This window comes from Lithobates pipiens, unplaced genomic scaffold (genome assembly GCF_037356315.1).
Source record: "Lithobates pipiens isolate NorthernLeopardFrog02 unplaced genomic scaffold, aLitPip1_a1.2 Scaffold_22, whole genome shotgun sequence".
Lineage (NCBI taxonomy): Eukaryota > Metazoa > Chordata > Amphibia > Anura > Ranidae > Lithobates > Lithobates pipiens.
In genome coordinates this window covers 307728694-307745587 of record NW_027507784.1, presented here as the reverse complement: position 1 = coordinate 307745587, position 16894 = coordinate 307728694, and the positions used below count along the sequence as shown (strand labels likewise).

General features: G+C 41.7%; 1 protein-coding gene across 2 annotated transcripts in view; it reads left to right on the top strand.

The window, feature by feature from the left end:
• Window positions 1-16894, top strand: part of GRID2IP (Grid2 interacting protein) — a 270139-nt gene that overhangs the window by 36234 nt on the left and 217011 nt on the right. For both annotated transcript variants that reach the window (XM_077449341.1, XM_077449340.1), the window contains exon 3: window positions 13017-13171. In XM_077449341.1, coding sequence (XP_077305467.1) covers window positions 13017-13171 — 155 coding nt within the window. The remainder of the gene's footprint in view (window positions 1-13016; window positions 13172-16894) is intronic.

The following is a 16894-nucleotide window of genomic DNA, read 5'->3' as shown; positions in this document are numbered from 1 at the left end:
TGCGCAAATCGGGCATTTGGCGTCGGCGCGTGCTATGGACGTTAGTATACACTCCAGTAATATGGGAGAGACAGAAGAAAAATTAAGGACGCTGATTCGACGATGGGGGAATATAAGGAGGGATGCTGGACCAGATAGCCAATCCCATGATTAAGTCTGATGTGACGAAACATGTCGGGGGCGTGGCTATCTGGTGATTTTTGAGCTGACATACACGGAGCTGGGAAGCAGGCACAGGACTAAGAGGACTGTTTCATCTGACTTAAAGGCGCCCTTTTTCGATTAGACCTGCTGTGTGGGACCAGGCGGGACGCACGAGGAGGGGTGAGATCGAGTGATACAGTATCGTATCTTATGAGTCCGCTGTGACCACCAATGCCCCGACGTATTCAGAATAGTATTGTGGAGTGAAGTTGTGAAGCGAGTCTTTTTACTCTTTTGAAGTGATTTTGCTTTTTTAAGTTCATGTGAGTGCATAAGGAGTGAGATTTTTTTACATTAAAGAGTGTTTGCAGTATTACACTATTGGGGTCTCCCTCTGTGATTTCTCTTTGAGGTATATATTTATACAAAGAGGTGCGTAAGTGGAGAAGTTCCAATCGGATGTGCTGGGGTCTGGATTTCATCTTGAGAGATTATTTGAAAGCCCTTGAGCCTCACACGAGAGTGTAAGGCTTAGCAGTCGGTGAGTGTTTTCACGAAGGGGGGAACATAAATCACGGATGGTGTGGTGAAGGAGTCACTTGTAGAAAGGAATCTGAACACTGGATATTCTTTTTATGCATCTATAGAAAGACTTTCTGTAATCTGGATTTTTTTGCAAATACTGTGTGGTGGATGGACTATATTCACATTCGTTTATATTTTTCACTATATGTGTAATTTAAATGCAAATTTGGTTATTCAATGAGTGATTAGCATTTATATATTTTGTTATTGATTATACAATTTATTATTTAAGATAGGATCACTGAGGGGGTGAGGACTTGTGCACTGAAAGATACACAGGTTATAGCGCCACGTGCAACTAATTAGTTCTTTGGAAGTTTAGTAGTATTTTTGTATGCACCTTTTTATATGTGACATTTTATGGTAAGTGGCTGCTAAGATATAAAATATTGAGTTATTCACAGCGCTGTGATGATACACTAGGTAAAGGGTTTGTGGAGTGTGTATCTTTAAATTAATATAAATAGGGGGTACCTGTAGGTAAAATGAATATCTCCTAAATGTGCACTGTTTAGGATATAGTCACCCTGCATGCACCCAGGGACATCACTGGCACATGCGCTCTGAAGGTCCGGCATACCTTGCCGGAAACTTCAGAGCTTTGTGCTGGAATCAAGTGCTCCCGCACGCATGCAACGTCATTGCGGCTCCAGCCAATTACAGTACCAGAGCTCGTGAACCTGGAAGAAAGACGGGGGGAACATGTCAACCCTCTCAGTGGTGACTTTCCACCTCTGGAGGGCTTTGTTTCAAGGTGAGTATTTCATAATGTGCTAGTATGCAATGCTGAATAAAGGAAAATTGTACAAGAAAATTGTATAATCTATGGTCAGCCTTAGGCAAAGGTGGCATAGGCTTATCATAGGAAATAGATTGGGGTAGGGAGTTCCAGGGTATAGAAAGGAATCTGGAGAAGTTCTGGAGGTAAGCATGAGAGGAGGTGAAAGAAGGAGCAAAAATCATGGTTTGGGTGATATGAGCTACATAGAGTGATGTAAAAACTGCCATTGTATATTGCTTGATTGGAATTTTATTTGTTGGGCAAGCAGAAGCCCGAAGGAGGGATTGGCAGAGAGGGGTGATGGATGCTGAGCAGCTGGAAAGGTGGATGAGTCTGGCAGCAGTGTTTATGATAGGCTGAAGAGGGGATAACCTGTATAGGAAAGGCTAACGAGAAGAGAGTTGCAATAGACGAGATGAGAGATAATAGGGGGTGAATTATAAGCTTGGTGGTGTCACTGGTTAAAAAGGTGTGTATTTTGAAAATGTTGTGGAAGTGAAGATGACAAGGTGTTGATAGTGATTGGATTTGTGGGTGAGAGGAGACATCTGGTTCAGGATAACACCTAACACTTTGGTTGCAGAGTACTGCTGTACTGTGCTACTCAAATTCTGATCTGCTTGTAACAGGTAAAATGCTACTCTGATCTTAAATGTACCCACAGATACAAGATTATTTCCCATTCCAGCTAAGTGCAATGGAAAGCTTTTGGAAGTCCAAGATGCTCACGTAGTTAAATACTTTTTTCCTCTAAATGGGACTTTGAAAAGGTAATGTGCATCTAATCAGTAAGACAGTATTGAAAAATATATAGTGTTTTTAATGAATAAAGTTAAAAGTAACATGTACAATACATAGAATATGCAGAAGGCAGATATAGAAAAATGCAATAACACAACAGTTATCAACAACCATTGGTCTGTTGAAAATATGAGCAGCAGAGATAACGAACGCGTTTCAAGTCTGCAATATTGGTTCCCGTCTTCAGGGAGGGAGTTACAACAGGAAGTGTCTACGTCTACAATTTATAAAGGGAAAATTTAAGGAGATATGCATTGAAAAATTTAATAAACAAGCAAAATATCAAAATGTTGAATTTCACAATTGTGTGTGCACTAACCATACAGATTACATAAACACTCAAAAATATCTTGCATCCAGATTAAAATTGCTTGGAACATGCTGCCGATATAGGCCTGCCCATTTCAGTCTAGGGAGAAATGACTGCATGTGAAGAGCATCAAAATCCCAACAGGAAGTCACTCACAAAGGACACCCCAAAACGGCCCCTCAAAAGTCCCCACATATATCCCTGGCGCGACTGATATCGCTGTAGAGAAAAGGTAAAAGACACACTTAATCTAGTACAGGAACCAAATCTATAGGGGTCAACTCCAAAAATTGGCTATATCTGTATATGAGTAAAAAAACAGAAAATATACCTACCCAAATAATATCATGAAGTTCCAAGACCTGGAAAGGGCCTAATAGCGGTAACAAACCACTAACTTCAATAAAAGACTCCCAACAGCATCAAAAGGCAGAATACCAGGCCTATAATTGAAAAATGGGGGAGTGGGGCCAGAGGGAGAACATCAAGTCACTCTATTATATATCACTGGTATTTTCTCAATACACATGTTTATGTGGACGCCAGAAGGCGATTGCCTTGAATAGAGCTTGTTGTTGGGATGGGCCTGGGCGCTCTTTGGTGCACAGCATGGAATAATGGATGGGTTGGCGCCATTTATAAAGGGGTGTGTGGGGCCTGTTGGCCAATGCTAGATGATAGTTTGGGGAGGGGCAGGATTAAAAGGGTGTCCCCTGAGACGTCGGTGTGGGAACGGCACCTCCGCCTCAGCATCTTGAGGCAAAGGACGCCAGAAAAGGTGCGGTGATGCCGGACGTGACATATGGGTGACGCCGTCCTGCGTCGAAATACCGCAGCGCACATTCGGAGTCAAGGCAACCAGAATACATCGCTGCACTCCAATAGAAAAGGCCAAACACGCCACTGAGGGTGTGAACGGCCCCCATGCGCCGATGGAGGTACATATTGGGCATGCGCACATGTACAAACAGAACCCCCAGACCGAAGAGGGAAAAGTGAGCAAGTATGTCAAAATATACAAAAAATACAAATATCATACAAAGGACAATGGACCACATATGTGCTGGTAGATCAATAATGTGGGAAAGAATAACAAAGGAACTCAAAATCATTTAAACATAGAATTCTAAACATGAATTAACTGGCAAGTAACATATTTACACATTGAGAGAATTACACAAATGAGAAAATTTGCAACACCGCTGAAGGGGAGGAACGAAAAGACATAAAAAATCAGCAAGTAGCGTTCAGGGATTCGTACATCGAATTGCCAAAGAAAGCTATGCTTTAAGAGACTAAGGTTTGAATAGTTTATTATCCCAAAGGGCCAATCATTGATCAGATATGGTCAATTGGTTCTCATTCTGAATCCCCCGAACAGAAACCCTACAGAAAGGGTCTGAAGGAAACGGATCCATTTAAACCAGGTGGTTTAGTGACATTATGGCAGAAAATCCACCTTTGTTCATGTTGTAATAGAATCTTATTCCAATCCCCTCGCCGCATACCTAGATGTACATGTAGGTATTTGGCGATACCCACGAGACTGAATTCACTTAGGTACTTCAGCCCCACCAGGCTCTTGCTAAGAAGCCAACCCGTACGTGGTCTTCTTCTGAAGAGCCCTCCCCTGGATAGCTACAAAGTTACTGGGCCTCTCCAACTACCGGCGATGGCACCGGGCCACCTCGGAATCCTTCTTTAGTTTCCTTGCCTCGGGCTAGCCAGCCCCGAGACAATAAGTTGGGTGAATCCGCACCCCAGGCCATAGCCTTCCTGGGGGTTGGTCAGGAGGACCAGGACCATGGAGTCAGAACATATTTCTGGACCGGAACCCCGAACCACGTGACATCCGCATCTTAAGTACCTTCTCCCAGGAAGCACAGCAAGATGACACTCCCATTGGGCAGACCCCGAGAGAAGGTAACCTTAAAGCACCCAACCAGACTGTGGTTCCATGCCTGCCAGAAGAGACAGTGCCCCCTGTGGCCAGGCTGAACATCCTATAGCCCAGTCAGACTAATGCTGAGGTCCAAATTTGTAACAATTGTACCCAAACCAAACTGCAGTTTAGGTGAAACATTGACTTTCAAAACATATAGCGCATGCTCTTCAGGAGCTCGTGCTACACATGTGTTTTTGTTCCCTTTAAGTAAAGTTCTTATAAAAATCTGACATAGCATTGTCCCAGTTTTTGCCTTCATAGTTCGTCATGGTTGATCATATATTGATATATTTAAAGTGGTTGTAAACCCTTACAAACCACTTTGACCTACAGGTAAGCCTAGATTAAGGCTTACCTGTAGGTCCAAGAAATATCTCCCAAACCTATACGGTTTAGGAGATATTTGTCCGAAGACGGGCACAGCTGTCTACGGCGCATGCGCCGTAGACAGTGGCGCGTGGCATCGTCGATGACGAAGATGCCGCGCAATGCTGTGCGTCTCAGTTCCCGTGCGCATGCGCCGGTGTGACAGCGGCGGAGCTGCGAGACCCCACCGAGAAGATGGATGCACCGGACTACAGGGGACAGCGGTGATTTCGCTGGCTCCTGTGTCAAATAAGTGACACATAATGGGCTACTACTATGTGATGCATAGTAGTCCATTATGCTTTGCCTTTGCAGGGAATGAAAGAGGAAGTAAACCCTGATGAGTTAGTAATAGTCAAGTAGAATGACAAAAAAGACCCCGAGCGTGGAATGGGTATTTGCTACCCGGGATTTGAAAATTGTTCTAAATGGTGCTGATTGTCAAGAAGATGAAACTAACAGACCCCATCCCTAGACTAAATGGTTAAAGAAAATGTTTCTCTAAGATGCCCACGTAAACCTCTGCAGATACCACGTTGCTAGCCAACCCCAGGCGAATAATTGAATATATATACAGTATCATCTATACAAGAAAAACAAGAGGTGAAGAGCACCTGCTGAAGATATAATTAATGCCTTTCAGGTTCAATATGTATTTTTAAATCAAAAGGGGTTGCAGGATATGAAAAAAAAATATTTTAAATTAAAATATGACTATGAAATATTGGCAACAGTTTCAATCAATAAGCCTTTCATCAGTTTAAAAGCAGATCTGTTTCAACAGTAAATCATTCAATATATACTAGTAAGTATAACATGTTACAATCTATTTCTTTATTGATTTATATACAGTGTATCAGGTGAAACATAATAGAAATTATTAGAGAGTGAAGAGGAAAAGCTAGCGGTAGCTGCAACACTCCCACTTATTGAGAAAAGACACTCAATGATTAAAAAAAAAAATAGACCCCTCTCACTAGGCTCTCCTATCAGGTGGCATGGTGAGAGGCAGAGGACTGGCGTAAATGGAGCATAAATATCCACAAAGGCATCCTCAATGTAGCCCTGATTGAGGCGGGATATAAGTTACACGCTAGATGGTACCTGGTACCAGAACACCTTTCCAAAATGTATCCAGAAGCCTTGGCCTTCTGCTTTAGGGGTTGTGGACAGGTGGGTTCACCACTCCATATATGGTGGACATGCCCCAAGGTTCGTCGCTTCTGAATCAGGGTCCACTCACTCATATTACCGATCACAATATTTAATATTAATAAAGACGCCTCAGTTGCCCTACTAAAGAAACCAGTGGACAATATCCCTAGACATACTCAGACTTTCATATATTACATATTCTTAGCAGCAAAAATAGACTTTGATGAAACACAAACTAAATTGGATCATGTTAAACAAGAAAATAGTAAACATTCTAAATTAGGGCCGGTTCACACTGCGGGCGATGCGAGGCGACACGACTTGCCTCGCTGCGATCTGACAAGTCGCCCCCGTTCTGTACAATGGAACCGTTCTGAGAGGAGCGACTCGAGTCGCTCCGACTCAGAAAAAAGGTTTCTGTACTACTTCTGGGCGACCTCGGGGCGACTTGCATTGACTTCTATACAGAAGTCATTTGCAAATCGCCGCTGAGGTCGCGGCAGGTCGCGGCGAGGCAAGTCGGTGTCGCCTCGCATCGCCTGCAGTGTGAACCGGCCCTTACAAACAACCCCTTTTCGAGAAAATATGGTCCCCATGGCTCACTTTTCTACAGTCCCCCGAGACATAAGGCTATGCACTCGGACGGCTGACCACGGAATCCCGGATGGACCCATCTTACCCTCTTCTCTCTCCTCTTCTCTTCTACCATAGCTTTATCTCATGCTTACGTCTGGCATCATGCTTCCACGATCCTCTCGCTTTCCTTCTTCTTGGTTAATTCAGACTCACCTAGGAACATTGTTCAGTACAGGGTCCCCTATAGGGGACAGTTATATTAACCAATTGCTGAATGAATCTTACCCGCTATGGCAGTGATGGCGAACCTTGACACTCCAAATGTTTTAGAACTACATTTCCCATGATGCTCAATTACACTGCAGAGTGCATGAGCATCATGGGAAATGTAGTTCCAAAACATCAGGGGTGCCAAGGTTCGCCATCACTGCGCTATGGTATCAAGCCACCCAGACTATTTTGCTGGGATTTTACTCTAGTTAAGATGTTTCACAGAGACCAAGTAGTCCCACATACACACAACGTATGGGGTGGCTGATAGAATGACTACACTGCAGCGTACAGATGGATTCCGTGTTCTGACAGTATTTCAACACTAGACACTGTCCTGCCTCCCATTTTAGTTAATTTATGTTGGGGGGGGGGGCGCAATAAAGGACTTAACCTGGGAGCCGAGTCTATATTTGTCTGTATTAGGCCTAGCATTCAATTGTTGGATTGTTATACTGTTTCCATGCTTGGATGTTTACTTTTAAGTTCAACAGTTTTTTTGATGCATGTGGAGAAAGCGAGGACTGTTCGCTGTTCTACTGACGGTTATTTAACAGTCTACATAACCGATTAATAAAAAACATTGAAACAGAAAAAAAAAATAGAAAATAATAATACATCATAAAACAATTCATAAAAATAAATATGAATCTGATTCATGTTTCATACCTAATGGATGCAAGGCATTCAGTTTGTGAATCCAGAAAAGTACTCTTTTTTAATAATCAATTTCCTATCACCACTCCTCCTTAACCACTTCAGCCCCAGAAGATTTTACCCCCTTAATGACCAGGCCATTTTTTGCAATTTGGCACTGTGTCGCTTTAACTCACAATTGCGCGGTCGTGCGACAATGTACTGAAACAGAATTGACGTCCTTTTTTCCCCTCACATAGAGCTCTCGTTTGGTTGTATTTGCTTACCTTTTTATTTTTTGCACTATAAACAAAAAAAGAGGGACAATTTTGAAAAAAAAAGCAATATTTTTTACTTTTTGCTATAATGAATATCCCCAAACAAATATATAAAAAAATGTATTTCCCAGTTTAGGCCGATTCTTCTACATATTTTTGGTAAAAAAATATCACAATAAGTGTATATTGATTGGTTTGTACAAAAGTTATAGGGTCTACAAAATAGGGGATAGATTTATGGCCTTTTTTAAAATATTTTTTTTTATTAGTAATGGCGGTGATCTGCAATTTTTTATCGGAACTGCGACATTCCAGCAGACAGATCGGATACTTTTGCCACTATTGTGGGACCATTGACATTTGTACAGCGATCAGAGCTAAAAATAGCCACTGATAACTGTGTAAATGTCACTGGTAGGGAAGGGGTTAAACACTAGGGGGCGATCAGGGGGTTAAATGTGTTCCCTCTACGTGTTCTAACTGTAGGGGGGAGGGGCTACCTAGGACATGACAGAGATCACTGCTCCCAATGACAAGGAGCAGTAGCTCCCTGTCATGTCACTAGACAGAACAGGGAAATGCCTTGTTTACATAGGCATCTCTCTATTCTGCCTCTCCTAGTCGTGATCGCGGGCCACCTGCGGACATCGAGCTGCGGAACCTGTGGACACACTCCCGCGGTGTGCGCGTGCCCGCTAGCCCGGAATTACCAAGGGACGTACGTGTACGCCCTTTTGGGTACCCGTGCCATTCAGCAAAAAAACTGCTTTTGGGATACAGAGTAAAAATAAATAAATAATATTAATGAGCTGTTTTAAATTTTCATACAAATATATATTTAAAATTAAATTGTTATTATTTTTTGGCAATAACATGGTGTGGGTTGATTTCTTCGTCACAGGCTGTGTCACGCTCCTCCAGCCTGTGTCTTAGAATAAGAAGGAGGTGAAGCCTCAGTCACAATGTAATATCTCATGTCCATTTGTGTTTAGCTGGTTAGTCAGGAGGGAAGGAGCAGGCTGTCATATATCACTGTGTATACACCCACATAGTGACTCTATAGGGCTGCTCAGATGTGATAAGGAGGAAATGTTTAGGGTTAAAAAAACACTGAAAACTGAGCATGTGCAGAGCTGCCAACACTGCTCTGCAAAATCCCCAACTGTAGTGGGGACATTGACAGAAGGTGGAGATAGAGAGCCGCAGGATCAACCAGGTTTTTACAGAATAAAGAAAAGGAATCTCATAGTGACTGAGTATGAACAGGATGTAATACACCACTTAACAATAGTTTTTAATGATGTGGGTTCAATGGCACTTTAATCCTAATAGCATATGTATGCCTAGTAATCCTTTTCTTTACCTGTTGTCTCATTTCACCTAGATGGCAAAGACCACACAGACATTTGATCTTGTAGATGTGAAACAAACTCAGACAAGTGGATTTTTTTTTACAGAATAACCCTGATGGGATAAAAATAAAATAAAAAATCTCATAGGTATCAGGGGCATTTCCAGGGTTCTAATAGACCAGAGGCACCTCTTGGCACACAGATTGAGGGGCTGGTAGGATACCTTGATGATCACTTTGGCTCAAATTTAATATATTTAACAAAAGAAAATTGAATTAGTCTAAAAACTGTAATGCCGCTTTATGATGAAAAAATAAATAATACATAGATGGACTGAAAAGTAGATAAATTATTGGTGATCCAAAACTTTAAAATACATAGAATGAATTGTTTCCATATTTCAAAGAAGACTTGGAGTAGACATGTGCAAAAGGAAAAAATTTGTTTAGTTTGGTTTCGTTTTAATTCGTTAATTCATTAATTTCGTTTAGTTATATTCGTTAACTTCCTTAAATTCGTTTTCGGATTTCGTTTAGTTTTCTACCGAATTCGAAAAATCGGCCACATTCGAAAATATTTCAACCAAATTCGAAAATATTTGTACCGGATTCGAAATGATTTCAACATGATTCGACATTATTTCAACCACATTCGAAAATATTTTGTGACCCGAATTTAGGGCCATGTATCTCGGGGTCACTTGGTGCTAGAAACTCCAAAATTGGATATGTTGTAGTGCTAGTATTATTGTGTCTGCATACCAAATCTGGGGTTTCTAGCTATAAGTGACCCCGAGATATGTGGCCCCAAAATCGGGTCGCAAAATGTCATTCTCTGCTATAATAACTAATAACATTTTGCGACCCGATTTTGGGGCCACATATCTCCGGGTCACTTATAGCTAGAAACCCCAAATTTGGTATGCAAACATAATAATACTAGCACTACAACATATCCAAGTGAAGTGTCTAGCACCAAGTGACCCCGAGATACATGGCCCTAAAGTCGGGTCACAAAATATTTTCGAATGCGATTGAAATAATGTCGAATCATGTTGAAATCATTTCGAATGCAGTTGAAATAATTTCGAAATCATGTCGAATTCATTCGAATTCATTCGTTATATTTCTTTCGTATTCGTTGTAATTTTCTTATTTTTTTATTCGGACATTCGGATGCATCCGAATGTCCGAAAGATGCAAAATTCGGCCGAATTTCGATTCGTTACGAAACGAATTGCACAAGCCTAACTTGGAGCACTCTGTAGACCTAAGGGTATGCTATTAGATATAAAAGTATAGAATAACCTTGAGCTCCAAACCCTCTTTGGACTTTAATGGATGATAGGAATTAAAACATAAATAAATGCTAACAGGACAGTTTCAAAAAAGTACTTGCTATTGTCATTTAATAGATAATATAAATGGAGATATTTTAGTTTGTACAGAGTTTAATACGCAGCAGCCTGCCTGGGCTCAGTGACGGTCCCCAGAGGCAGGATGTGGCTGCTCATCCTCCCTTTATATCTTCCAAGGTGGTTTGTAATGGCTGTGCTGCCTTCCAGGCATCAGTAACATTTTACATGGTGTGATTGTCAGAATACAAAACAGACTGATGTAGAGATGAGAGGTGAGAAGGCGCACACATGCATTTCTTTTTGCTTTCTATTCAATATTACAGAGACAAAGGGGACAAATAAAGACAGGTCACAAATGTGCTGTGCTCATAGAAATGACTCTGGGCTTGATATACAGGTAGAGTATAGTGGTTTGTATATTTTGTCTTCCCTTATTGTCAGGACTAAAAAAAAGTAATAATAAAATATATTTTAGTGAGGTAAATATGAAATATTGCAAATGAGTATTTTTTATTTTCACATCCAGCCAGCAAGTGAGTTCTTTTTCATAGTATCCAGTTTATTTTTTTCTTACTTTATTGGAGAAAGCCTGCTTACAGAGCTCAATAGATCAAGCTGGAATTTACACACACGTGTGATTGAGCCCAGGCATTAACTCTTCACCCTCACTTCCAACTCTTTTACCCAACCAGAGACACAGGGGTTGATTTACTAAAACTACAGAGTTCAAAATCTGGTGCAGAGCTGCATAAAAACCGGCTTTCAGTTTTTTTTTTCTCAGAGCTTAAATTAAAAAGCTGAATTTAGGCGCTGATTGGCCACCATGCACAGCTACACCCGATTTTGTACTCTTGAGTGTTAGTAAATGAACCTCAGAGTGTCTCAAAAAAAGCACCGCTGTTTAGCTGTTTTCAGCTATGAGGAAAGATTAAAGCAGGGATCTGCAATTAGCGGACCTCCAGCTGTTGCAAAACTACAAGTCCCATCATGCCTCTGCCTCTGGGTGTAATGATTGTGGCTGTCAGAGTCTTGCTAGGCCTCATGGGAATTGTAGTTCTGCAACAGCTGGAGGTCCGCTAATTGCATATCCCTGGATTAGAGGAACAGAGTTTATTCTCTCTTGAGAAGAGGAGATTAAAGTGGTCGTAAACCCTTGCAGACCACTTTGACCTACAGGTAAGCCTAGATTAAGGCTTACCTTTAGGTCCAAGAAATATCCCCTAAACCTACACGGTTTGGGAGATATTTGCAAAAAGATAAGGCACCGATGTGTACAGCGCATGCGTGGCGGCTTCCGTGCGCATGCGCAAGAGTGACACCATTGCGGCTCCGGCCAGTCACAGTCATCGCAGAGGACAAGGGAGCGAGCACTCTTTACATCTGGAGGAAAAGAGATTTCATCTCCAAATATGGAAAGGTTTTATCACAGTAAGGGCTGTGAAAATGTGGAATAGAATCCCTTAAGAGCTGGTTCTGGCCAGATCAATAGATTGCTTTAAAAAATGTCTGTATTCTTTCCTAGATACGCATAATATAACTGGGTACTAACATTTGTAGGTAAAGTTGATCCAGGGAATATCAAATTGCCTCTTGGGGGATCAGGAAGGAATTTTTTCCCCTGCTGGAGCAAATTGGAGAATGCTTTGCTGGGGTTTTTACCTTCCTCTGGATAAACTGTGGGTATAGAATTGTGTATATAGGATTGCATAATTTTATTCCCCCTTTTATTGGGTGAACTAGATGGACTTGTGTCTTTTTTCAATCAGACTATGTAATTAGATAGCCCATAGTGCTCTGGGACTCTCATGTCATGCATGTATAAAGTTGTGTTTAAAACAACACAGACCAAGGCTCGTCAAACTTTCCCTTTAATGCTAGTCACATATGGATCTTTTTTTTTTTTTTTTTTGGATCAACCAGCTGGCTGATCAATAAAAAAAGGTATTCCCTCATCCGCAAACGTTAGATGGAGGACTCCTCCCCACTGCGCTATTGGCTGCATACGTTAATCAAATGAAAAATGTAAAACATTCCCTTTTGAGAGAAACCGGCCATAGATGAATCCAAAAACATTGACCGTTCCCTTTTGAACCAGCTGAATTTTAATCCATCTATGGCTAGCTTGAGACTCTCTTTGCTATGCTGAAAAAGAGTTTTCAAAGGAAATGTAATTCCTGTTTGCTTTCAATGTGTACATGTTCCTTGAGTTTATTCCTGTTAGCGTAGGGGTGATTTCAGACCATTATCCAGCTACAGCCTCTTTTCATAAATACTTTATTGAATTCTCAACAGTAAAAAAAAAAAAACCAACAACCTACTACAGCTTACATTTGTCCTTGACTTGGTTTTGATACCAAACTGTAGCTTGTAGAGAAAGCTATACTTAGTGTGACGTCACCTTCAGTTTTGTCCTTTTCCTGATTTCTGCCTCTTTGCCCTCTTTACCCCATTCTCTTCCAGCTTGATGATGTCCTTGGAGATCAGCCGGCCCTGAAGGAGAAGGTTTTTGCGTTGTTAAAGCAGTATGCGCAGGAACGCAAGGTGGACCGTCTGGCGTATACGCTCCCCATGATACTGACCGAAGAGTCCCAGCACAGTCTGATTGACAGCATCAGGTAGCAAACTCTTCCATTTGATCTGGATGCTGCAATGTTTATGGTTTTGCCTTTCAACGCCTAAGGTTTTAAGTTTGCTCACTGTCTTCCAGAAATTTGTATGATCTCTTCATTTTATGTCGATTTACTCCTTGTGTTCTGGCTCCACTTAACAAGCATATACTGGTTGTTTACCATGATGATGGTTTTCTTGAAAGCACACCCCCCATCCACTAATACTACGCCCCCCCTGCACTCTGTCAGAGCCCTTGTAAAATACCCAATACTTTCCTGTATAGGGGACCATGTGACATCTTACTTTTCCTCCTAGGATATTGTCTGGACTGAGTACACTATCAATTGATATAGGGATCAGAGAAAAATTATCTAAGTGGGGCTGAGATTTCAGATGTTTTTTGTTAGGAGTGAAGAAAATACACTAATTAAGTGAGCTCCTTGGATCCAGCTCAGCTGCTCCCATAAAATTGGGATCCTCCCAAATGGGTGCCAAGGGAGCAACTCAAAGCACAAGAATACAACAGGTGCACCAAGCTAAAGGTAGAGTTGAAAATTCTTTAATAATTTTTTTGCAACGTAAATGAAAAAAACAACGCGTTTTGCCTCACAAGCTCTCCCTTCATCAGGGCTTAAAGATTAAACAAGCTCACATGGACTCAAGGAACTTCTTTAGAAAACAAAATGTACATTCAATCCAAAGACATGCAGGTAGGTTAATTGGCTTCTGTCCAAACTTGGCCCTAGTATAGGAATTGGGACCTAGGATAGTGGGCTCCTTGAGGGTAGAGACCGATGTGAGTGTGCAATGTACAGGGATAGGGACAATTGTAGACACTCACTCAGGTTGAACTGGATGGACTGGTGTCTTTATTCAACCTTACTAACTATGAAACTATGAAACATTCAGATGATGTATATTAGGTATTCAATATACCGTAATCTGAATCTTTTCCAGGTTGAAGTTTTGTTAACACTGTTAGCCCTTGTACACACGGTCGGCGATTCCGACAACCAAATCCGTCGGATATTGTCCGTCGGATTTTGTCCGAAACTGTTGCATACACACGGTCGGACAAAGTTGTCGGAAAATCTGACGTGATGACGTTATTTCGTTACGACGGGACTACGTTCACGCTAGTAGCCAATAGCTTTTGTGTAGGAATTTGATCTGAGCATGCATGGCACTTTGTCCGATCGGAATTCTCTACACATGATCGGAGTATGTCCGATTAGAGCATTTTGTCGCAAACAGTCCGATGTAGACCACACACAGTCGGAATATCTGACAAAACGGTCCGATCGGACACATTCTGTCGGAATCTCCGACCGTGTGTACAAGGGCTTAGAGAGAAGTATGGGTGTTAAAGGAAGTATTGGTGGATGCAACATTGGTTTGATACTACATCTGTCCCCTGGCTCTAACACTGAGAACCAAGTGATAAAACATCGCAGATCGCTTGGTTCTCACAGCTCCCTGAGCAGAGAGCTGGTAACTGTCAGTCACCGCTGTCTGCTCTGCCCCTGCACTCACTGGCTCAGGCTCTCACCGGCTCACTGGGAGGCTGAGCCAGGTGTCGATCCGGGCATGTGGGCGGATCCCGACTTCATTGTCGCTATCTTGCCTGAGCCTGGACAGGCTCTGTGACATCAGCTGACAGCACGCTTCAATCCCAACATGTTTCGGAATGTGATCAATTCCTTCTTCAGGGTGGATCAAAGCAAAATATAGTTTTCTGATGTGTATAATAATAACAGCATGTCAGTATATGAAAACATTCTGCATACAAGCAATATCGATACAGGTGAATAGTCCAGCATGGCAGCTACAGTTAATCAGACAACGGGTACTCACAGTGTATGGCTACGTCACGCCTGATGCACAAAGTGTTTTTTATCCTTCCTGTGTACCCCACCGCATTAGGCCCTCAAAAAACGGTGATATATTATGGGTGCGGGTCAGATATGGTCTCCAGCAGAGGGAAGGCAGATGACAATAGGCTGGCAGAGAGGACGCTGCCACCAAGGGATGCTCACAAGGACCACAAGTAAGAAGTCAGCCCTAATATAAAAATAAATGGTGATATATGCCCAGTTGTGGATGATGCTTGCTATATTAGTGCAAGTCAATAAAGATTAAAGGTGCAAAATGCAGAAGTACAGCCAACAAGCTTTGACTGTACTTCTCCTTTAAGACTGTTTTGAACATTTTACTATAATTGTATTTTGTGTCCATCCCTGCTGGTCCTTGAGTCCATCTCTGCTGAAGCAGGTGCTTGTGACCACCAAAATATGTTGGCTGTTTTTTTATGCTTTTAAACTCTTTATCCTTGGCTTGGTGTTCCTATTGTGTACTCATGCTTTATGTAGTAGAGAAAGTCATTACATTACATTAAATCTGTGTAAGCCCCGACATCTTCCTGCATGGAGATCACACAGGGTTTGGGCTTCTCGCTCCAACAGAGGAATGGTGCAATGGTGGAGCACTGAGAAGGTGAGTATTAGTGGGTGGGTAGTTCTTGCAACAGAACAAAGAGACTGGCATAGCTGATTTCAATTTGTGTGTATGAGTTTGGTAAGTACAAGCTCCTCTGGGGTAAGAGCTGATATGATGGAAAATATGTTGGTGCTTTATAAATGGATTCAGAATATCATTTCACGTTTCAGTGGCTGGTCAGCAAAGGTGAAATTACATATAAAAGTTCCTTCAAGTGTTCTTGTTGCCTATAGCAACTGGATTCTTGTATTTACTTCTCATAACTGCATTAGTAAGCTCCCAGCTGTAAGCTTACTTATCACTATGGAAACCAAGATAAAATTTCCGCTACAGTTTTTTTCCATTGCATAAAATAAAATAATCATAGATGCTTCCCATGTGCTCAGAAATAAATGATATGCCTTATTGTATAATACTTTCAAAGGGCCAATCCGCACATAACTACTATTTAAAAAAAAATCCCTGTTCTACACACCTGCTGTGCTTGTTATAGGGGGTGCCAACCATCCTTGCTGGATTTTTATATATTTTATATTTTGAAGGATCTGGAACACACAAAGGTGGGTGGGAACACCCAAAACTTCCAGATGGACAGGAGCAGAGTCCAGAGGTTTGGCAGGGAGATCTTACTGTTTGTTTAACTAGGACTCAATATGCTCCAGTCATCAATAAAATATCACGTTAAGGTGAAAAGACCCTTTAAAACTTTGTTTTCCAAGCCTTTGCAATGGTTTGCGTAGATGTCGTAGTAACCTGCAATGAAAGTTTTTGTTACACTCTTGTGAGATCCAAGGAGCAATGATTTAGGATTGCAAATGCTGGAGTCCCTTTAAAACTCTTATTATGATCTGCAGCTTCTTGGATTCTGGTGATATGTGAGCAGGACTAATGCTCCGTACACACGAGCGGATTTTCCGGCGGAAAAAACTTGGATGGTTTTTCAGACGGAATTCCACTCAAGCTTGGCTTGCATACACACGGTCACACAAAAGTTATCGGAACTTTCGACCGTCAAGAACGCGGTGACGTACAACACTACGACAAGCCGAGAAAATGAAGTTCAATGCTTCCGAGCATGCGTCAAATTGTTTCTGAACATGCGTAGGAGTTTTGCATGTCGGAATTTATACAGACAATCGGAATTTCTGGTTGGAACTTTTTCCGACCGAAAAATAGAGAACCTGCTCTCGGTCTTTTGCTGGCTGGTAGCAAAAGTCAGACGGAGCATACAC